Raw genomic sequence first — 24,770 nt, forward strand, 5'->3', positions numbered from 1 at the left:
AGAATCTCCTGTAAACCAATTAAAGTAGACACAGAGTGGATGAGGAAGTCGGGCTTAATGCTGCGCTAAAAAAACACAATTTCAGGAGATGTAATGGATTCCTTTCTTTATTTTCACAGGTCAACGCGTTTCAAAGGCATCTCCGCCTTCTTCACCAGGACAAAGAAATAACAGCATAACACATGCTGCTGACAGACCATATATATATATAACATTGAAAGGAGTAGCCGCGTTTGCAAAAATGACGTGAGCTGTCCAGTGACTAATCGTCACGGGGAGTGAGCAGGAAGAAGTGAAAAAAGAGAAGTGAAAAAGAAAAAAAGAAAAAAAGGGGGAAAAAAAAAATGGGGTGTAGCTGGTTAAACATTATTACCACATGAAAGGTTTAATATTTTAATGTTATTCCGTGATTGTGCAATAAAAAATGATGAACAATGACTGATATGAAAAAGGATTTATGATGTCCCAGTGAAAAATAGAAGAACAACAAAAATATTAAATAAATGAAAAGTTAAGGAGCAGTGAATGCGTCTTTAATCGAATCAAGAATTGGACTCCTACATAATGGGAGCGGGGCTGCCACACTGGGCAAAAAATGAAAGGAGAGTTACCATGTGTAAAAAGGTAAAAAATGTTCAAACCCGTGGGAAAATGTTGTACTGCGCGTGTGCGAGCCAGCTCCGCTGTTCAGAGACTCGCTGGCAGGGGTGAAATGAGTTCAGAGCGTGGGAAAAAAGATTGTGGCGCATGCGTGTAAATAAAAGAAATAGGAGACTGTCAGGACTGGATTGAAAGCAAGTGAGTGGTGTCATGGGGGTGTCAGAGATTAAACAAAGAGCATGGGGAATAAAGTGATATAAATGTAATTCATTTATTTAATATTTTTGTTGTTCTTCTATTTTTCACTGGGACATCATAAATCCTTTTTCTTATCAGTCATTGCTCATCATTTTTTATTGCACAATCATGTAATAACATTAAAATATTAAACCTTTCATGTGGTAATAATGTTTAACCAGCTACACTCCATTTTTTTTTTGTTTTTTTTTTTCCCCTTTTTTTCTTTTTTCTTTTTCACTTCTCTTTTTTCACTTCTTCCTGCTCACTCCACGTGACGATTAGTCACTGGACAGCTCACGTCATTTTTGCAAACGTGGCTACTCCTTTCAGTGTTATATATATATATGGTCTGTCAGCAGCATGTGTTATGCTCTTATTTCTTTGTCCTGATGAAGAAGGCGAAGATGCGTTTGAAACGCGTTGACCTGTGAAAATAAAGAAAAGGAATCCATTACATCTCCTGGAATTGTGTTTTTTTAGCGCAGCATTAAGCCCAACTTCCTCATCCCCTCTATGTCTACTATTGCAACATCGGGGCTGCGGCTGACCACTTTATGCATTAATTTGCTCTATGCCTACAAGGAGTTGTGCCTGTCACAACTGTAACAGGTGAGTACCTGTCTTACCCTTTATACCCACCTGTCTATCGGATAAGACCCTATTTGCGCTTCTCTTCCACAGCTTTGCCTGTAAACCAATTAAATGCTTTCCATGAAATATACTCTCAATACTCCTTAAAGATGGATATAATAAAATAACTGACATATTTGTAACTATACAGATTTTGGTAATAAAATATACTACTGTATATAATAAAGTCAGAGGATACATTTTACCTTATTCATTGTGTAAAAATATTCTATATTCTACAACTAATATGCTATATCTTCGTCTGAGTATATAGAATTTAGTTTATTAGATATTATATGCTTTTTATACAAGCTACATATATCTACTGTATATAAAAATAATAAATGAGGATTATGTGTAGTAAAAAATACACCTTAGTAACATTGGTCTCTATTATGGTATAGGATGACAGTAAATGGGATTGGTATAGGGGGATAATGAACATGCTAATTGCTAATTAGAAAGTAGATTGTCATGGACATGCTATTATCTCCTTGGAATGACTGAATACAAATGTGCATGCGTGTAATAGAAATTAGGAATACAAAGTGTGAATACAAGATGGACATGCTACGAACATGTCATAAGTGTTATATTATTCTTTATGTTGTGTTTTAATATAATTTTATGATGTATTATAAAGATTGGCTTATAGCTAGTTCAAGAAAGGCTATTTCTGCCTAACACACAAGAAAGATGTAACGATGCAGAAAGTTAACTCTTAACACTTAAAAGGGATTGTCCTACAAAGTACATTTTAATTAATAAATGTGTTCCTGCTATGTTCAGTGTAATGGCTGTTTTTGACCATGAAGGAAACACCACATCTCTTTTCCAGGGGAAACAAAAGAGGGTGTTCAGATAGGACAGCTGCTGTTTTCTGTGAGGTTAAACATTTTCCTGCCTGTTTAAAAACATGTTTTACCTCACAGAAAGAATTAGCTGTGATCCCATGTTGTTCTGTCTGTATACCCTTTGCTTCATCCACTGCCCAAGAGCCTTGGTATATTTAGACCATGGACCGGAGCAGCTCTGCGTGCTTGGACACGGCCATTACATAATAGATAGCAGGGGAACATCTATAAGATTACCTGCAGCGCAGTGAAACAAAATAGCACATCCAATTGTGGGAATTTAATTTTTATTCCAAGATTTATTAGTTAACATGTACTTTGCTCTACCCCTTTAACAAAACAAAAGCTATTGAATTTGTATTTGTCATTTTAAAAAAGGCTACATCTCTCCCACCAAGGTCAATTGAAGGGAATTTGTCACTAGGTTTTTGCTACCCTTTCTGAGAGCAGCATAACACAGGGATAGAGACCCTACAGTTTTTATAAAGTCATTTTGTTTTTGCTGCATATCTACCAGTTCTCTGAATGCCGAGCTCTGTATATCCCCACCCACACCTCTGATTGGCAGCTTTCTGTACACACTGTGTATAGGCAGAAAACTATCATCAGTCATGATGGTGGGGTTATACAGAGCTCATGAACACAGAAGACTGCATGGCAGCAGGTTTACTCGTCCTTTAGTAAAAATTCTTTACCGATAAAACAGCAATTTTATCAAATCTACAGCGCGCAGTATAGTAAGTGACACATTGCTGGAATCAGGATCTCTGTCCCTACATTATGCTACTCTGAGATTACCTGGTTACAGAGTCCCTTTAATGAGAAGACATTGTGCTCTGCTATTATACCGATCCCTGCTGACGTCATGTATTCTAGCTCATAAGCATTGGTGCATCAGCATCAGATATGAAGTATGTAAATGCTACACGAGTAAACATGTCTTTCAATCTAAAACTGAATAGACAACAAGGGTATTAAATGCAAGATGCCCTTGTGCCGGCTGAAACCCAGATCACATAAAACAAATTATCTGAACGACGCATTTAGGTTCTCTCTCCATCATGGTTAGGACTCTTGTCATGAACTAAATAGGACAAGACTAGAGATAGATAGTTTTAAGTTATTAGACATTCATTTTGAATTTCTATCCTCGGCTTCAATTGTCAGCTCTTCTGGCTATAAGTTACCGCCATGGCATTATTGCAGCTTCATTTATTAAATTCTGAATTCCCTCACGAAGGGAACAGCACATATTCACATCCTTCATTTCTGGATGCCAGAAATGGATTTCCTCCATATCCTGGGCTGTACTGGTTATTGGATGACCTCCTACATACTTATTGGTACAAAGACCCCTCCACACCGCAGACTGATTGATCCCTGAGAAGGAAGCTGGTGTCCCTCATACTGAAGTCTCCTGTTCAGCTTGTGGCTCCTCTTTCTTTGGTTTCATATTGCAGAACCCATGAAGACCACAGAAACATGCAAATGTAAATTGAGGCATGGACTGTATGGTTGGGACTCAAGATGATATTTAACTGCACCTAAAAACAGACAGACAATAAAAAAGTTAGCCCTTGTATAATATATTATACATCCAAAATATGGAATACATTAGATCCAGTGCAAATCAGTTTTCAATTTCGCAACAATAATGCAAAAGGTATTTTTTTTATTAAATGAATACTAACCACGCAACATTAATATCTTCCCACAATGTAGACACTTAAACCAGGAATCTCCCTACCCGGTAGTAATTTTAACACAAGGGGTTTCCCAACTTCTTAACCTAAGGTCTTTCTACTTGTTAAATCTTAACTGTACTCACAAAGCTGACACAATAAAACTGGATTAAAAAGAAACAACATTATTTCCCCTTATATCTAACAATATCAATAAAACCAGAAGGCAAAACAAATGTACCAAACACACTTACTGCAGTGAACCTTGCAGATTTCAATGATCATGTAGATGAAAATCATTCTAAAAAGACAGAACGCAGCATGGAACAGTGAATCTTATAATCCACGCGTTTTGAACTTCTCTTTTTGCACCTTTTTCTTTATATTTATGGTATTGGTCTGCTGTACCATGAAATAAACAAGTGTGTTCAAAATGTGTATGTTTTACTATGCCACTGTGCCATGCTGCTGTCATTTGCCTTTTTTATATAATTTTCTATTAAAAAACAATGTTACATTAACAGTGCTGGATTGTGTGACTGCAGTGATCTAATTATTTAAAGAAATAGTACTAACATTCACCCTTCAATGGATACAATATAACTCCCACATTTGCATGTTTATATGGCAGCTACCAGTTACTGAGGGAGGTGTAATTAGGCAATCCTATTGGGCAAAATGCACATTATTTTTGTGCCACCTTGGCTCCTAGCATGTCTATATAGTGACAAGCAATAGGGTAACAATGATTTGAACTTTTGACTTTCAAGCTCCATATCTCACCATCCACTACAGGTTTGAGTTTGAGACTGTCATGATCCAGGGCCGGGATTCTCCGCTCCAGAGTTTCCCAGACCCGGCCTGGTCATGTCAGGGGTTAACTCCCATCAGCATCGTTCTGGTTTCAGGAGACACTATATTTGGTCTCTGCAATTGCCTCCTGGTGCTGGTTATAGTTTTGCTCTGCAGCCTGTGACTTGCTCTGGTGAGAATTCCTGTTTGATTTGACTCCTTGTTACCATACCCTGACCTGTACCCTTCCCCGCTCATCCGTCTGTCCCAGCCCCTGACTTCCCGCTCCTGTCAGTTGTTTGTGTTTCCCCCTGCATTCCTGATCTCTCGGCTTCTGACTCAGTTCTGTTTTCTAACTTGGTTTTTATCCTCCCTTTGCAGTGACTTGACTTTCCTGGCTTTAGACTCTGACTGTTTGACTACTCTATTGCCCCGTGGTGATTCGCCTGTTAACTGCCTGCTAAAGTTACTATGCTGTACTTCAGCTGACTTTCTGTTACAGTGTTACTTTGTCTCTCCTTCACTACTCTGCTGCCCTCTAGTGGTGAATAAGCTGTATTACGTCTTACCAACCCTTTGTACAGCGTGACAGAGACTTCCTTCATTTTAAAGACAATCATCTTGGCTATCTCTAAATTTGACTTGCAACTATTTAGAATATGATTAGTTATGCAGATTCTTGTCCTGTCACTGCATTGTTACGGTTTTGTTCCTAAAAATCTAACTGATATTTTTTTTTGTTATTTTGTTACTAATTTGCAAATCTCCTTTCAACACTGCCTGAAAACTTCTGGGCATGCTCTCAGATTCAAGCATGTCTCGACTGTAATCTGATCCCATGACTCTTCTACACGTTCCCAATGTTGGCACATACTGGTTGACTCACTTAGTGTGTATACAGTTTTTTCTTCAAATCTACCCAAAAGTGTTCAATTGGCTTGAGGTCTGAAAACTGTTGGGGCCAATCAAGCACATCTGCATCATTGTCATTGAACCATTTCCTCGTCAATCTCGAGGTATGCTTCAGGTCGTTGTCCTGCTGGAACAGTGCATCATCCTTTTCACACCCCTAGTACTCGAGTGTACAAAGTAATTCATATTGTAGGACACTCAAATATAGCTCAGCATTGAGACCACCATCAATCCTGGTCAAGTATGCAATGCCTCTTGCTGTGAACCAACCCCATATTATCAGGCTTCCTCCCCTGAACCACACAGTTCCTTCAAAATCCATTAGAACCTTATTCCCTTGTTTCTTCCAGACCTTTTTGCACCCATCAGAGCCTAATCTATTGTCTCATTGCTCCAAATTACCCGTTTCTAGAGATGAGCAGACCTGTGGAAGTTTGGATTCTGTGGGTTCAGCTAGACTTTAGATAAAGTTCTGTTCTGGGAAAGTACTTGACCTGAACTTCATTGGAAGGCACTGATTGTCAGTTGGGCTCTCCGACAACATACAGCCAGACATAAACAGAACACTTCTGGAGGAGGGTGGGCAGTGAATTTATTTTTTTTTGTGCACTAATACTGATTTTACCCCAAGTATGAACCATTCTAACACTGCATGCGGCTAGCCCTGGCCGAGCGTACCGGAGAACAGCGCTGCTCGCTCAAGTGTTTTACATACATAAAGCATCAGAACTCCGACACTGATTTCCCTCAATCTTCTACTGTCCACTTTTCGCACATCTTTGCAAACTGCTTATGATGATAATGAAGTCGAGGTTTCTTCACATTTTGTCAGGCCACCATTCCAGACTTGTGTAACGTGCATCACTCGGTGCTTGCATGGACGTCTGTGATCTCACTATTACGAATCACATGAGCGATCTCCACTACGGTACTTGTAGCACCAGAACTGGTAGACCTTGTGAAGAACAAACTTTTTGACACTAATATTGTACTAGATGTCCACCTCTTGGCTTTTAAATGGATGGCTTCATTTTGTATTCTTCCAACTGTCATGGCACTCACTCACAGTTTGCCAATTTTCTTGGCCGAGAGACGTATATTTATTTGTTTATTTATATTTCTTTATATGGATTGGACACTAACCATGGCAGCATAACATGAGATGCCCCAAAATATTGTAATTGTTGAAAGAACAAATCCCCAAGTGATGTTTGGATCACATATTATTTTGTAATATGAAGATTTATCTAATTAAACAACTTTCAATGAATATATTTACACATTACAAAGGAAGATTATATTTCTTAATCTTTCTTCCATTCATTCTCAATCTGATTTCTTCACAGTGTGGACAATGAGTCAGAAATAAAAGATTTTATCTTCAAGAAATCTGAAAGCTTAGATAAATAAATCAGGATAAAATGTAAAAGAATTGACCCACACATGAAGATAAAAAGCAGGAAAAAAACTTTAAATTATGAGTCATATTTATGTGTTGACATCTATTCCCGAATAATACATTTATAATTATCATTTACAACAGCAGAATAGGGAAAGGTAGACCTATGTTATTTTTAGCCCTAATGAGCTCTCATTTCTAGGCCTAGTTTTTTTTATTTAATAGACAATTAAATATCTATTCACTAAGATCAAGACATCAGGAACCTAATGATATCGTAGCTCCTTATGGAGTCTTGGGATTCGTGAGATTCTGAGTCACTTACACATCAATAAATGGAATTGGTAATTAAACCAGTAAAATCCACTGCCCTGTTGATCCATAGAATTCTAAGAAATATATTAAAATTCTTATAACTGCCAGCTTAATAGGAATACAGACTGATGTAACTGTATATTATTATTGTATCTTAAGTACTCATTTCACTGTGGTCACTTGCATGGTCTACTAGTGGCCCGAATCCAAGAAAGGTGTCAAGCCATTTCGCTCTGGAGGAAAAAGAATAATAGGTGGTGTCCTGTTTAGCTCTAATGTAATGCCATGGGGGACTAATAAATGGGTTCAGTAGCTCTAATGTAATGCCATGGGGGACTAATAAATGGGTTCAGTACACATCATCCAATAATTACGTTATCTAGTTGTGTTTTAGTAGACGCTAGGGTTGGCTTGGGTATTGTTAAATACACTCTCATTCGGTGTACTATCCTGGTGATCTGGGAATTCTACGGTTGTAAATCCTCATAGCCAACTGGGTACAGGGTATTCTTTACAGAATTTACTCTAAAAACCCTATAGACCCTTAGCTATTCTGCTTTGGAGGGCAGAGTGTGGGATTTTAAGTGTCTCAGGTTAATGTGGGGAGCTAAATACATAAAATAACTGCTGGCTTTCTTTGCCAAGAATAGGAAACCTAACTTACGGAAAGAGTGGTCATAGTAGAAGACCAATATACCCTTTCTCCACATACAGGGTGATTATAAAAGATTTATCAGGTTTTGAAGTCATATTAGTGCAAAGATATAAATTTCACCCATTTGAAAAAGGTCTCATCTCAAAGTTTGAGACTCGCTTGTGCCTCACCAGGTGGCAGGGCGGCATCAGATCCCAAAATGGCGAATATCCAAGAAAAGCGTTTTGTGTTTTAGAGTCTGAGAAGTTCAACGAGGCATTCCGAAGACAGTATGAAAGTGACCCAACATGTCACCAGAGCATTCTAAATTCATTCATTCTAAATTCAAAAACATTTGGTGGTATCGACAATTCAAGCACACAGGATGCTGGTGTAAACGTAAAAGCCAAGGACGACCAAATGTTACAGGCGAAGCAGTGGGGATGGTTCTAGAGACCTTTGAATGGAGCCCACAGAAATCAACACATTGCGCAATTCGTGAACTTGGCCTTTCTCAGCTGACTGTTATGAAGATTCTGTGATGGCAACTGCGCCAGAATCCATATCATACAGTTATTGCAACACTTACAATCCAATACAAAACCTACACCGCTCTAATGAACATCGACGGGGACATGCTGCAGCGTGTTTGGGTCAAACTGGATTACTGCATAGATGTGTGTCGTGTTACAAAGGAGGACACATAGAACATTCTTAAACATTATGTGCTAAACTTGGAGAGTTTGTGTTCAATATCATGTGCCATTCACTATTGTGCATGGAATACATTTTTAAATCATCTTTTCTTTTCTAATTACCCTGTATTTTATTACATAGAGAGTTCACTAAAGCTCGAATTGGAATCTATAGATTATATTGCTCTTTAGCAACCGGGGATTATGTATGTCAAGGTCAGTAAAGGTTCACCTTTGCCAAGGAGCAGCCCATAGAGTAGTGACAACATTTAAGAAGGAGTTTGAGAGTAAAGCTTTTCAACTGAGGTGAGCTCCCTTGTGACTAGGGGAATTGGTAAGTTCCCTAAGAAAAGTGAGCCTATCAGCATACTGGAGCCATGCTCCCCTAAATTAACTTTTGAGGAAGCAAGCAAGGAAGCCCTGTAAACCATGCAGAAAATGTCCAATAAGGGGTTCTCTGTTCCTTTTCTTCCACAAAATATATCACAATATATGCCAAATGCACCCCCGATAAACATTAGCTGGCTGTCCATCGTTTGACCAATCGTTTGAGCCACAGCCATCTCACTCATACACAAGACCGCTCATTTGGACTATGTTCTCTAGAGTAGAGCCTTCGACCGACCTAACTGGCAGGGGGAGACAATACTATCTGCTGTCCTAAATCAGACATGAGGAGTCTTCAAAATCGATGGGTCCTGTCAACATTAGTCAAATGTGTGCGGGGTCTTAAAAGGAGTAAAGGGATGTCTGTTAAACACTAAAGTGTAACACTTGCCAGAGAAGCAAGCAGGAGTGGACCCATTGGACCACAGGGGGGACCCGGGCTTACCCAGATGTGGGAGTGGCTTAACTAAACACCTAAAGGGTATTCACCAGAGCTTGACTGCCGGTACACACCAGGTGCCACTCCAAGGCAGCTGACCCCCAGGGTCAAGAATCCAGGGACGGACTCAGATGCATACAGGTGCACCCTGGATGGCTGATGCAGACTAGATGGCAGGTTCAGGGTGGTGCACAGGGTATGACAAAGATGGCAGGTGTCGCAGATTCAGCTGGTACAGTAGGCACTGTGGGGACAGCAGGCAACAGAACACAGATACGAATTAGAAGACACAGGTAACAGGCACAGGATACACGAGACCTGACAACTAGCAAGTAAACTTAACACGTTGCTCAGGCACTTACCCTAGGGGTGATGCCTTAAGTACCTAGTTGCTCTCAGCCATAGTCTGAGAGGAACTTCTGGGTTACGGTGTCCCTGCCCTTTAACAGGGAAGGAGTGAGAGTGCCTTAAGTGTGCTCCAGGGGAACCTGTGCAGCATGCGCAGGGCCAGGGAGCAGGAGAGCATGTGGGCAGCCGTGGAGAGGCAAGGGAGCACGCAGTCTGGCCGCAGCGGTGAGTATGTCACCGTCTTGGCTGAAGAGGAGAGACAGGACTGTGCAGGGAAGACAGCATTACATGAAGTACAGAGGCAGATAGGAAAAAGTGGCCTAACCTAGACAAATTCCTATAACAGAATCATAGCATGACAGTCTTAATGCAGGGCACACTGGAACACGATGCACTGAATTTATTAAGATGTGCATGACACTTAATGAATTTGGTGCATCTTCTCAGTCTCACCCCACCAGAAATGTTACTCTAAGCAATGACCATTGGAGAATCTGACGGACGGGTACTATTTGGTGGAGCTGATTTAAACTAGCATGATAAGGCCAAAAGTTGCAAAATTCTTCTGCAACTTTGCATTGCACAAAACGTTAGCACCATTTTAAAGTGTTTTACGCCAATTTTCAGGTGTAAATGCTTTGATGAATCGATCGCTACATATTTGGTCCTTCTACATAAGTTGAGTGTCACTTTCCATTTTGATTTTACTTTGTTATAAAAGAGTGTCCTTTGGGCATACATGTGCTACAATGTACGGCAATAGTTTTTTTGTCAATTCCTTGATACACATGCACCCTTGTTTCAGCAAATCATACATGTACGCTAAATAAAGTGTGCATAATAAATAAAACGCAAAAAAAGCTCTCTCTTCGGACATGCGATGCTGGTTCTCCAATAAGAAAAGTAACCATCAACTAGGTATGCCAGTAAAAATATAATTTATTACTTCCTATTGAATAACACGTTTCTGAGCAGATCTTACCGCTTTTTCTGAGTCACGATACAAGAGTAAAAATAGAACTGCACAGCATCATGTAAAAATATATCCAGAGAATTGAAAAATTGTTTAAAGAACTGAGAGTCCTCAGTGGTTGATACCTTTTAATGGCTAACTGAAAAGATGGTGATAATAGCAAGCTTTCGAGACTACTCAGGTCTCTTCATCAGGCATGTTATAACCCAACCTGAAGGAGTCACATATTTATACACAAGAGGACATAGAATGGAGCAGCAAATAAGACAAGTTATGTGAAGCAGAACTATCACTATGGCAAGAGGACAAACTGTTGTTGCCATAAATATTGCAGCAGTTCATAGATAAGCATGGTGAAAGTTTTATTGTCCTCTGATTGGGGTCTGGCTTCAGAGATGTGATGCCCCCAGATGGTCTGAGTAGCACCTTTCTTAATTGATGTAAAAAGACATAAATCCATGTGACACATTCATTCCTGCTTTAAATGTGTAAAAGGTCATCATAAGTTTGTATTCCCATAGTCTCCTGTCTCTCTGGGACTTGAAATTTCTCTTCAATACCAGCAATTTCGTGTCAAAAGAATCTAACTGTGTTATCAATCTCTCGGATTATAAACCCAACAAAGTGGAACTTGCTGTGCCTTCTAGGGGACTCTCATTCTGTCCTACTAAAGCGTTAGACAAAACTTAACTCTGCAGCAACATGGAAGATTACTTCAGGAGACTACGCCTGAGGGAATATTTTAACAATCTAGATGATTCAGAATCCACCCAGACTTAAGGAAGACAGATCTTGACAACCAAGAAAAGGTCAGATTGGACACCTCCACCTGGACGCAACACTCATTTGGATAACTATATAGACACTTTCAGATACTTGGTAAAATCCACTATCCTAAACACGCACAGGAGGCAACCATCCAACATCAGTGCCCAGGAGAGAAGGGTCACAAAATCTTTGAAAAGCAACAAAGAAATCATCATTAAACCTGCAGACAAAGGGGGTGCAATAGTCGTGATGAACAAATCAGACTACATGAAGGAAGCACACAGAAAACTGATGGACACACACTACTATAAAAATTTGGAGTCTGACCCTACACAGGACTATTACAAGGAACTTAACAAGTTGGTCTCTTGTCTGCCTTAAGAGCTGATGGACTGATACCGGTAAGTCCAAGAATAGGCACATTCTACATGCTTTCCAAAATTCACAAATATGGAAATCCAGGAAGACCCATCATTTCATGTGTGGGCACCCTCACTGAACAAGTCTCTGGATGGGTAAAGAGTATCCTTAAACCCTTGGTAAGGGATAGAACCAGCTACATTCCGGACACTACTGACCTTTTGAAAAAACTATCAGCAATAGGTCCTCTTCCAGAGGGAACCATCCTTGCCACCATTGATGTGGAATCTTTGTACTCAAATATTCCACCCCAGGATGGATTAAATGCCTGAAAAGTCTTTCCAGAAAATACAGGATTTGATGCCGATTCTGTGGTGAAGCTTACAAAATTCATCCTCGTCCATAATTTCTTTGCATTTGACAATAACATATATCTACAGGAGACTGGGACTGCAATGTGAAGCAAAATGGCACCACAATATGTAAATCTTTTCATGGCCAACCTTGAGAGTGACTTTTTATCCTCTTGTCCTATCAGGCCTCTGGCCTACTACCATTACATTGACGATATTTTAATCATCTGGACAGGGTCTGAGGAGCAGCTGAAGACCTTCTGTGACGCCCTGGCAAAACCAGGTAGTCACAAACAGTTTACATCCTCCTTGTTACCATCAGAAACCCACACTTAGGCATAACACACAGCCATTAAACCCTAGCCACCCCCTCATGATAATAGTGACACACCAGTGGGCGGGATCAGGTGGATGAGAACGCCCACCTAGGGGTCCTGAGGTGTCAGAGGCGGGAACACAGCAGATGAGTTTTGACAGTTGAAGTGTGGAGAGCTGACAGCAGTGTAGTCCGGGGTAGTAGCCCTTGGATTACCCGGCTACGTGGCACACAGTGAACAGGGCCACATGCGACGCAAATCCGGTCGTGGGAGACCTAAAGTGGACCAGAGCAGGGTTGTAGCCCGCCGATACCGACAGCGGGAATCCGGTCCGGAGGCCGTGCACAGTCGGGGTTCCTGGACCATAGGGCTAGGAAGGTTGCAAGCCCCTTTCCAATTAACCAGCCAGGGACAAGGTTCCAGACTTTGTCCCATTAACTGCCCAGATAGAGCGAAACGGAAGCCCAACGCGGGGGATAGGGTGTCCGTCAGAACCCACTGAACTCCCAAGGGTCACCTTTCGCGGGCCACAGCTCCCAACACATACAGAACCGGGAGTGGACTACTCCGTTCCATGGAAAGTCGTCCAGAAGGAAAGACAAACACAAAGTGCATTAACCTGGGTGTGGGACCCGAATGCACCCTCCTAAGGCAGCCGGCCACTGGCAACTTGGTTTACTACTGGACTTGTGTGAAATTACTGAACTGTGAGTACACCCTTGTCCCCCGGTCCAGCCCGGCGTGTCACCTCCAGCAGCCATCACTCCCATGTTCAACCCTCGAGCCCCGGGACTATACCTCCACCTTGCTGCCTCGGGTGCCCCATCACCAGGCAGCGGCGATGCCACCATCCCTCACCGCAACCCACGGGTGGCGTCAGAGACACAACCACTCCCCTGTAAATATCTCCTTTCCGACGGTTGTGAGGACGAGCGGCCGTGAGAGCCTGGGTCCGGTCACCACTCGAGCCGTAGCAGTAACCCGGATCCGAGCAGGCCCCCGAGAGAGAGAAGTGGCAGCGCCCCCCGCCCGCAACACTTCCATGAACACTTTAATCAGTTTCATCCCACCATCAACTTAACACTCAACTACTCCTGCACTGAAATCAACTTTTTGGACACCATCATTAAATTACGGAACAATGAAATAGAGATGTAGTGGGTGGGCCTACCCCCTACTAGTTTAGCATAGTTACCCGGCATTGTGATTATTAAAAGTGTTGATTTTTATTATTGTATATGATGTGTTAGGACACCCCCCTAGTGGCCGGGTGGGACGGCTGTTGCCACCGGGGAGGAGGAGTCGGCCGGATATCTAGGCAAGGTCTGAATGTGTGTAGGGAGAGAGGATCCGGGGCAGCGGAGAGTGCACATCTGCAGCGGCAAGTGTGATTGTGTGAGCGGACCATCAAGGGACACCGGAGATAAGGAGGTGAACGCAACCTCAAAGCCTATTCTGCCGGTGTGGGTCCGGTGTATGCTTGGCTGAAGAGTGGAAGCCCGTAGGAAGTGGAGTACTTTGGGCATATTCCCACCAGAGGGTGCGTTCGGGCAGGGTGTCCCCAGCTCCACTAATATTGCCGTAATCTGCTGCCCGGAGTGTTTTATCTTTGAGAATAAATGTCGTTTTTATTGCATCTGGACTTTTGCCTGCAGCCTTTGTGTGCATCGGCCGATGAAGACACCGACATACACTCTCTCAACATTAAAGAAGTGATGAAGCCAGGGATGTGCCTTGAATACAGTGCTGCCACGACTACACAGCCAGAGGCCTCCCGGACCTGTCACTTCAGAGACATCCCTGTACAAGAAGCCAATTGACCGTCCAACATACGTGAAATGGGACAGTTTTCATCCAAAACACATAAAAAAACTCTATAGTGTACAGTCAAGCCATCAGGTACAATCGGATATGTTCCAACACTACAGGTAGAGACAATCACCTTGAGGGCCTCAGAAAGACTTTTTTAAATCAATGCTACCACCCAAGAACAATTGAAAACCAGATTACAAGAGCCACCAGAATATCAAGAAACCATCTCCTACATTATAAAATTAAAGAAGAAAACAACCGGGTACCTCTTATAATCACCTACAATCCAAATCTAGAGGTGTTAAGAGGAGCTGCACGGAAACTACAACCATTACTGCAAAAAGATGCCTGATTAAAATCTATTTTTCCAGACCCCCCACTTCTGTGTTTTAGGCAGCCCCCAAATCTAAGAAGCATCATTGTTAGAAGCTCCCTATCCAGGTCCGGCGCCAGCACTCGGCAAACCAGGTCAAATGCAGGTGCCCTGAGCTGCCAGGGGGGCCCAATCACGGTGGCAGGAGTGGCGCAGCGCTACTCAGGGGGGGTGGTGACCGCGCTGTCACCGCCCCCTCCCCCCGCCGAGGATCGCGCTTTCAATTGTATCGGCATCGCAGGTGCCGATACAATTGAGAGCAATGATGAGAGAGTGAGCGGGGCGCTCCCTCTCTTATCATTCTCCCTGCTGTAACTGTCGGCGTTCTGACAGCTCTGCAGCAGAGCGCGGTGACGTCATCACTGCGCGCCTGCTGAGAGGTCAGAGTGAGCGTCAGCAGTGGACGCACCGAGGAGAATCGGATCAGCGAGGGAACAAGGAGAAGTGAGTATTAATCACTGTATACTACATGAGGGTGCCTACTGCTATCTGGCTCTGCACTGTGCTGTATACAGGCTGTGCTATATACAAGCTGTATACTACATGAGGGTGCCTACTGCTATCTGGCTCTGCAGTGTGCTATATACAGGCTGTGCTATATACAAGCTGTATGCTACATGAGGGTGCCTACTGCTATCTGGCTCTGCAGTGTGCTATATACAGGCTGTGCTATATACAAGCTGTATACTACATGAGGGTGCCTACTGCTATTTGGCTCTGCAGTGTGCTATATACAAGCTGTATGCTACATGAGGGTGCATATTGCTATCTGGCTCTGCACTGTGCTATATACAGGCTGTGTTATATACAAGCTGTATGCTACATGAGGGTGCCTATTGCTATCTTGCTCTGCACTGTGCTATATACAGGCTGTGCTATATACAAGCTGTATACTACATGAGAGTGCCTAATGCTATCTGGCTCTGCACTGTACTGTACTATATAGGGCTGTGTACTACATGAGGATACCTAATGCTATATGGCTCTGCACTGTGCTATATAGGTGCTGTGTACTACATGAGGGTGCCTAATGCTATCTGGCTCTGCACTGTGGTATATAGGGGCTGTATACTAAATGAGGGTGCCTAATGCTATCTGACTCTGCAGTGTATTATATAGGGGCTCTGCACTACATGAGGGTGCTTAATGCTATCTGGCTCTGCACTGTGGTATATAGGGGCTACAGTATATACTACATGAGGGTGCCTAATGCTATCTGGCTCTGCACTGTGGTATATAGGGGCTACAGTATATACTACATAAGGGTGCCTAATGTTATTGGGTCTGTATTGTGCTATATGTGGGCTGTATACTACATGAGGGTGCCTATTGCTATCTGGGTCTGCATTGTGCTATATGTGGGCTGTATACTACATGAAGGTGCCTAATGCTATATGTGTCTGCATTGTGCTATATGTGGGCTGTATACTACATGAGGATGCCTAATGCTATCTGGGTCTGCATTGTGCTATATGCGGGCTGTATACTACATGAAGGTGCCTAATGCTATATGGGTCTGCAATGTGCTATATGGGGGCTGCTTAATGTTATATGGGGGCTGCATAGTGCATATGGGGGCTACATAATACTATATGGAGGACAATAGGGGCTTCATAACACAATATGGGGGCTGCATACTACTATACCCCCAGAGTTGTATGTCCCCTCCACCCAGGTGCTGTATACCCCCTAAGAGCTGTATGTTCCCTCCACCCAGGTGCTGTATACCCCCTCAGAGCTGTATGTCCACCCACCCAGTGCTGTATACCCCCTAGAGCTGTATGTCCTCCCCACCCCAGAGCTGTATACCCCCAGAGCTGCATGTCACCCACCACCTCACAGCTGTTTGTCCCCCCACCTCAGAGTCACTGCCCTCCTCTAGAGCTGTATGTCCCCCATTGCTGTATACCCCTTTCCTCAGTAATATGTATTCCCCCCAGTAATGTGTATGTCCCCAGCCTCTGTTAATGTGATGTATTTACAGCAGTGTTAGTGTGCTCTATGTGCGACCATGTCTGTTAGACAAGCCGGGAGGTGAATGAGGCTGTTGCCGGCTTCCCTATATTAGATATATATACAGGATAAATATATAAAAATAATGTGTGTGTGTGTGTGTGTGTGTGTGTGTGTGTGCGCGCGCGCGCGCATGTATGATGTGTATCTATATATGACAGTGTATAGATTTGTCTATTTATGTGTTTTTGTGAATTTCTCTTTAAATAAGTATGTGTACGTATGCCTGTATGTGTATGTATCTGTGCATGTCTATGTGTGGATGTGGCCCACTGAGACTTTCGCCCAGAGCCCACAAAAACCTGGAGCCAGCCCTGTCCCTATCCTCTCCAACAACAGGAACATTTCCCTGCAACCAGAAAAAATGTAAGACCTGTGCATTTATATTGACAACGAACAAGATAAAGATTCCCAGATCACATCAGGACTACAAGATCCCAGGTACCTTCAGCAGCACCACAACTAATGTGGTGTACTTAATTATATGTACCAAATGTCCAACTGGGGATCTTTATGTAGGGGAGACAGGACAACAGCTCAGGACAAGGATGAATTCTCACCACCACACAATTAGAGAAAAAAGGATGGATCTACCTGTGGCCAAACATTTTGTAACCCAGACCACATCATCATGGACATGAAATTGCTGGTATTGAAAGGAAATTTCAAGTCAAAGAGAGACAGGAGACTATTGAAATACAAACTTATGATGACCTTTGACACATGTAGCAACGGGGGATCTCCGATCACCTGATTCCCGGCGCCACTATTCACCGGCTGTGGCATTACAGTATGTGGCAGCTAATCCCTGCATGTGGGCTGACTCTGTAAAGAGCACCAACATGCAGGGAGGGGGAGCCGAGCATGCGCCCGAGCATCTCGCCGGTACACGGCGCTCGCCGAGTATACTGAGGGTACTGAGATGCTCAGGCGAGCATCGAGTACCAGCGAGCATGATGACACTACAGAACCTTGCATGACATCGTAGTCATGTGACCAGTCTGTAGGCAATGAGATAATACAACATTTACACGTGACTGGTCACATGCTATGACGTCACGGAAGGTCCTTTGGCTACCAGGAGGGCACACCGATGATCATACTCAGAAGCAGAAGCGCCGGGAGACAGTCTGCAGGACGCGTCGCTGAACCTGTAAGTATAATGACAATGTTTATTAACGGTATTCTTTATTTTACAGCCCCCCCGTCCCATCCCATAACTGAAAAGTCCAAGATCGGTGATCGGACGTAAGATCGTGTTATCTCGATCCTGATCTCGATCTTTACAAAATGATGGGGCGAGTGTCCCCGATCCCGACCATCGGGGGGGATCACCCATCACTAATCTCTGACTGACCGGCAGACAGAAGTTACGTCATAAGCTCCCAGAACGAGGCTCCCATAGAATTGTATTGAGCTGTGAATTCCATGAAACACTGGAGCTGCCAGCAGGTCACAAATTGACAGAGCCCAATGGAGCGCAGGTGATAGCTGGTGAAGTCGCCGGAGGGTGAGCATCAGGCAGGGGGGGTTTGCATTTAAAGTGCCACTCCAGTGGTGCAATAACAATACGCTGCAGTGGTGCTTTAATGTGTATAGACATATTATGCAGTGAGCACACATATAAACATAGTGGTGAATGTCCCCTTTGCAGTTCATGGCTTTGAACCCTACGTGAGGTAGAAATACAATCACATAGGAATAAAAAGCCATATACCACAGTAGGGGGATGTTAGAGAGCGGAGTCAGCATATAGTCTGTATTGTATGGATTTTATCTACTAATACAGTGCAATCGCCTACAGGCCACTCATTGAAATACAGTTAACCACAGAGCTAGTAATAAGAACAACATCTTGGTTCAAACATAATACATTCTGCTGTGTCTTCTCATAGACCGAGGTATCTCATCTTACCACACCAGCATCAGATAGTCTTCAGCATGCCCTCATTTATCTGTTGCCATTTATTCATACTGAGCACTGGGGTGGGCACACAGTACTGGGGGATGAGCACACAGCACTGGGGGGAAGCACACGGCACTGGAGGGTCAGCACACGGCACTGGAGGGGCAGCACACGGCACTGGAGGGGCAGCACACGGCACTGGAGGGGCAGCACACGGCACTGGAGGGGCAGCACATGGCACTGGACGGGCAGCACACGGCACTGGAGGGGCAGCACACGGCACTGGAGGGGCAGCACACGGTACTGGAGGGGCAGCACACGGTACTAGTTGGGGGCAGCATACAGTACTAGTTGGGGGCAGCACACAGTACTAGTTGGGGGCAGCACACAGTACTAGTTGGGGGCAGCACACAGTACTAGTTGGGGGCAGCACACAGTACTAGTTGGGGGCAACACACAGTACTAGTTGGGGGCAGCACACAGTACTAGTTGGGGGCAGCACACAGTACTAGTTGGGGGCAGCACACAGTACTAGTTGGGGGCAGCACACAGTACTGGGGGGAACACAGCACTGGGAGGTTACAAACAGTACAGGGCGTGGAGACACAGTACTGGGGGCAGCACACAGTTCTGGAAGGGGGCAGCACACAGTATTTGTGAGGCGGCAGTGTAGCAATATGTTATATGCTGTATGGCCTCTAGGGGTCTCACTATTTGTATGTGTGCACTAAGACTGACATCTTGCAGGGCTGGCCAAAGTACAATTAACATGCTCCAAGGGAAGTTTCTCCATTCTTCCACATAAGAGATGAACTGTCAGTACAGCGCAGCAAAGAATTATCTTTAAAAGGAGACAAGGCTGTTATACCAGAAGCTCTCACTCAAAAGAGACATACTGGAAACACTGCACTCTTGTCACTTAGGCAGGGAAGTATGTCTCCGGCGAGCAAGAAAATCTATTTATTGGCCAGGAATGAATGACCACATTAACTATGTAGCACAATTAATAATAATAATAATAATAATAATAATAATAATTTTATTCATTTATATAGCGCTATTAATTCCACAGCGCTTTACATACATTGGCAACACTGTCCCCATTGGGGCTCACAATCTAAAGTCCCTATCTGTATGTCTTTGGAGGAGAAATATGTGCATCCTGCAGTGATAAGCAACATAAAAAGACATAACAACCTCATGAAATTCCACAGAGTCCTTGGCCAAAAATTGGAATAGATCTGGGAGGTTGATTTGTTACAGGACATAATGGCAAGAACAGTGATGAAAAAACTCAAGGTCCATTTCGCCTGGTATGGCATTCCAGATATTGTGTTCTCTGACAATGCGGCTCAGTTTACTTTGGAAGAGTTCAAAACCTTTAGCAAAAGATGGGAATTTGAACACAAGACGTCTTCTCCAATATATCCTCAGAGTAATGGAAAAGAGAGTCAGCAGTAAAAACAGCCAAAATACTTATATAAAAAAAAAAGCAAAAACAGGCAGCTACTGATGTATATCTGTCTATACTGGATAATAGAAACACAAACACCCAAGACAAAGACAGCAGTCCAGCAAGGAGGCTCATGAGTAGGCGTACAAAGACACTCCAACCGCTAGTCGTCTGTTAAAGCCAAAGTTGGTCGGAAACATCAAAGGTAAACTAAAGAAGAATTAAGATAAGCAAGCTGCCATGATCCAGGCTGGCTTTTGCCTGCTCCTGGTTACACCGATCTCTGGCCTAGTCATGTCAGGGGTTAACTTCCCTTGCTTCGTTCTGGATCCCAGGACGCTATATATTGACTCTCTACCTATGGCTCAGTGCCAGTGATATTTCTGCTTTAAACTTGTATACTGGCTCTGGTGAGTTTTCCTGATCTCTTCTGCCGCCCTGCTACTGTGTCCTGACTTTGACCCTCCCCCATTTATCTGCCTGTCCCGGGCCCTGACTTCCCTCTCCTGTCGGTTGTTTGTGTTTCCATCTGCATACCTGATCTCCCGGCTTCCGTCTCGGTTCTGTTTTCTGACTTTATTGATCCTCCCTTTGCTGTGACTCAACTTTCCTGGCTAGACCCTGACTGTTTGACTACTCTATTGCCCCCTGGTGGCTTGCCTGTTTACTGCCTGCTGAAGTTAGTCTGTTGTACTTCAGCTGCCTTTTCGTTCCAGTTCTTTGTCTCTCCTTCACTACTCTGCTTCCACCTATTGGGGATTACACTGTACTATGTCTTATCAGCCTTTGTACAGCGTGACACAAGCTTTCTATTTCCAGAGGAATGACAACATACGGCTGCAGCCAAGCAACAAATATGACAAACACTGGCAAAAGGCAAAGGTGGTCCAGAAACTAGGACCTCGGTCCTACGAAATTGTAACAGAAGATGGAAGAAGCCTAAGGAGAAATTGGAGATATTTGAGGAAAACGCAAGATGGAGATGATTCATGGCCTTTGAACAGTATCCTGATACCCAAGACAATGAGGCAGCAAGTACAAGCCAAGTACCAAGGCAGCACACAGTCCTGGAGGGGGCAGCACACAGTCCTGGAGGGGGCAGCACACAGTCCTGGAGGGGGCAGCACACAGTCCTGGAGGGGGCAGCAAACAGTCCTGGAGGGGGCAGCAAACAGTCCTGGAGGGGGCAGCACACAGTACTGGAGGGGTCAGCACACAGTACTGGAGGGGTCAGCACACAGTACTGGAGGGGTCAGCACACAGTACTGGAGGGGGCAGCATACAGTACTGGAGGGGGCAGCATACAGTACTGGAGGGGGCAGCATACAGTACTGGAGGGGGCAGCATACAGTTTTGTGGGAGTACACAGCACTGGGTCTGGGTACATAGTACTGAAGGTGGGAGCACACAGTACAGGGTGTGGGGACACACAGTACTGGGTGTGGGAGAACACAGAACTGGGTGTGGGGGCACACAGTACTGGGTGGGCAGCAATGGGGTGGACAGCACACAGTACTGGGGGGGCCGCATGCAACACTGGAGGGGGCAGCATACAGGCAGCACACAATATTGGTGGGTGGACAGCACACCACTGGGTGTGGGCACACACATAACTGGGGTGGGGGCACACAGTACTGGGAGGGGCAGCACACAGTACTGGGTTTGGTCACACAGCACGGGGGGGTACACAGTACTTTGTAACAGGTTCCTCCAGGATCCAGAGCACTGCTGCTGCAGAACCATAAAAGCGCGCAGTACTCTATAACTAACTGCTGTAGCAACATTTTAGGCTTGCTATGGATCAAAAACAGTCAGTGAGTCAGTATATGCGCCACAGAGGATGGTCACCCACTCGCTGTCTCCTTCTCTTATGGCGCCCGCCTATCTCCACGCGGTTGGAGTCTGATGGTGGGCGTAGTCATGTGCCAAAAAGCGCTCACTGAGGCGTCAGCAATACATGCCACAATCTCAGCTCAGGATGCTGATTGGCTGCCCAACCGCCGCCGCAATGATTTAAAGTGCACTGGGCTGGCTGACGACGACTAGCTGTTGCTAAGTTACCAGGCGTAAAGGCTGTAATGCCCTGATGGTGGGCCTCCATACAGCAGTTGGTAAAATTGCATCTGGATAATGGGAAAAAGAGTAAAGGCCCTGTCACACACAGAGATAAATCTGTGGCAGATCTGTGGTTGAAGTGAAATTGTGGACAATCAGTGCCAGGTTTGTGGCTGTGTACAAATGGAACAATATGTCCATGATTTCACTGCAATCACAGATCTGCCAAAGATTTATCTCTGTGTGTGACGGGGCCTTAAGGCTATGTTCACATTTCCATTGTTTTGCCTCAGTCACAATCCGTCACCTTGAGGAATTACAGTATCCTGCAAAATATTTTGCAGGAATCCGTTTTTTCCCCATAGACTTCTATTAGCGACGGATTGTGACTGATGGCCCTGGGTTGCATCCGCTGCCTGATGATAAGTCGTTTACTGACTGACCGTCAGGCGGGAGCAACTCTGAATGTAATGTTTTTTTTGTGCAACAGATCGATTTTTTTACTGTGAGCATGCACACATTAAAAAAACATGATCCACTGTAAATGCAGTTCCAGAGGCCGGAACGATCAGCTGTTCACCTGGCGGCCAGCTTTTCTGAGCGATCAGCTGATTGCTCAGAAAAGCCGGCTGCCGGGTGATCAGCTGATTGCTCAGAAAAGCCGGTTGCCGGGTGATCAGCTGATTGCTCAGAAAAGCCGACGGCCGGGCGATCAGCTGATTGCTCAGAAATGCCGGCTGCCGGGCGATCAGCTGATTGCTCAGAAAAGACGGCTGCCAGGCGATCAGCTGATTGCTCAGAAAAGCCGAGCTGTTCTGAGCAATCAGCTGATCGCCCGGCGGCCGGCTTTTGTGAACGATCAGCTGATGGTTCTCTCTCTCGTTTTTATACTGAAATCATTTTACGGAATCCGGTTTCTCTTGATAATAAATTCCATTTCTTGCCACCAGTTGTACAACGCATCAGTCACAAGCGTCAAGCAACGCAGGTGACTGATGCAAAACAACGGAAATGTGAACATAGCCTAAGGCCGCGTCACACGGGACGATCTATCGTGCGATCGCAACTATATTCAACAGGCGGGGTGGATCAGTACCAGATCCCTGTCCGATGCCTCTGGAGTTTTGACAGTGTCTTTGGTGGATGGAACACTCTGGATGGAACCAATACGCTTTGTTTCCAAGTAGGTGGAACTTCGAGAGGGATCTTCGTATACGGAGAAGATATCTTTCCTAGTACTTCCGTTCTTGTCCTTTCCATTTGTCCTGGGTCTGCCTCGGTTCCATATCCACAAGCCTGCTATGGATTGGAAATCTGGAGAAGTGCTTAATTGGGGGCAGAATTGCAGCAAAAGGTGTCTGGTTCCTGAAGCCCCAGTGATGATTACTCTGGATGCCGATGCCTTCTTCCTTTCAGGGTCCAGAAAGAAACTCCTCAAGCAGCAGCCATCCAGTCTACCCCTTGCACCGATCATGCATTTACCCTCCATCTCTGAAGACAAATTGCTGGAGAAGACTTCCTTCTGGCCTGGTGAATAGGGGAAGAAGGGGAGGGGTACTATAGTACCAGCGCGCTGCACTGGCCACAGGGACACTGACTAACCGCCACGGCTGGGTTGTGTTTTCTCCCCCTAGCCCTGTGTCAGTCCACATGTGCTTCCTTCTATGCACTCTGGGAATGCGATTAGGGTGCGTACACGCACACGCCTGCCCTTCTCTTAAAGGGCTAGCACGCTATTTCCTTGAAATGCCTCTCAGGCTATGGTACTAGGCATTTAAGACATCCTCCCATTAGGGGAGGTGCCTGCCTTTAGACAGTTAGTCTACCAGTCTGCTAGCTAGTTGTTAGGTCCCGTTATTCCTGTGTCTGTCACCTCTACCTGTGCCCACATTCCCATATCTGTCCCTGCCGTGCCCACCATACCTGTCCGTACTCACTTTCCTGTCTACCTCAGCCATCCCGCCCTTAACTGGCTGCTCCTGCTTTCCAGAGTCTGTCTCCTATGCTGATGAGTCAGCTGTCACAGTCCCGGTCACCACCCTGGGAATGGTACCTGGCGTCTCCCTTGCAACAGGCACTTAGTTACTCCCCTCCCACTAAAGGGTAAGCTCGGGTCCCCTCTGTGGTGAAGTGGTTCCACTCCTGTTAGCATTAAACTGGGACATACACATGGTGATACAGCCCGGCACATACATATAGTATCATGATACAGCCTTGCACATACACATGTTATGAAGATACAGTCTGGCACTTACACATGGTAAGATGATAAAGCCTGGTACATATACAGTACATAGTATGATAATACAGCCTGGCACATACATATAGTATCATGACACAGCCTTGCACATGCACATAGTATGATGATACAGCCAGGCACATAAACATAATATCATGATACAGACTGGAACATAAATATAGTATGATGATACAGCTTGGCAAGTACGTATAGTATGATGA

The 24,770-nt window shown here is 44.5% G+C and overlaps 1 protein-coding gene across 4 annotated transcripts in view; it reads right to left on the minus strand.

The window, feature by feature from the left end:
- Positions 1–1,324: 1,324 nt before the first annotated feature.
- The window catches only part of BLACAT1 (BLACAT1 overlapping LEMD1 locus), a 58,514-nt gene continuing 35,068 nt past the window's right edge, over positions 1,325–24,770 (minus strand). For all 4 annotated transcript variants that reach the window (XM_075333677.1, XM_075333675.1, XM_075333676.1 and 1 more), the window contains one exon: positions 1,325–3,868. In XM_075333677.1, coding sequence (XP_075189792.1) covers positions 3,727–3,828 — 102 coding nt within the window. In that variant the 5' untranslated portion in view covers positions 3,829–3,868 and the 3' untranslated portion in view covers positions 1,325–3,726. The remainder of the gene's footprint in view (positions 3,869–24,770) is intronic.

The sequence above is a fragment of the Anomaloglossus baeobatrachus genome, chromosome 2, assembly GCF_048569485.1.
Source record: "Anomaloglossus baeobatrachus isolate aAnoBae1 chromosome 2, aAnoBae1.hap1, whole genome shotgun sequence".
Taxonomy (NCBI): Eukaryota; Metazoa; Chordata; class Amphibia; order Anura; family Aromobatidae; genus Anomaloglossus; species Anomaloglossus baeobatrachus.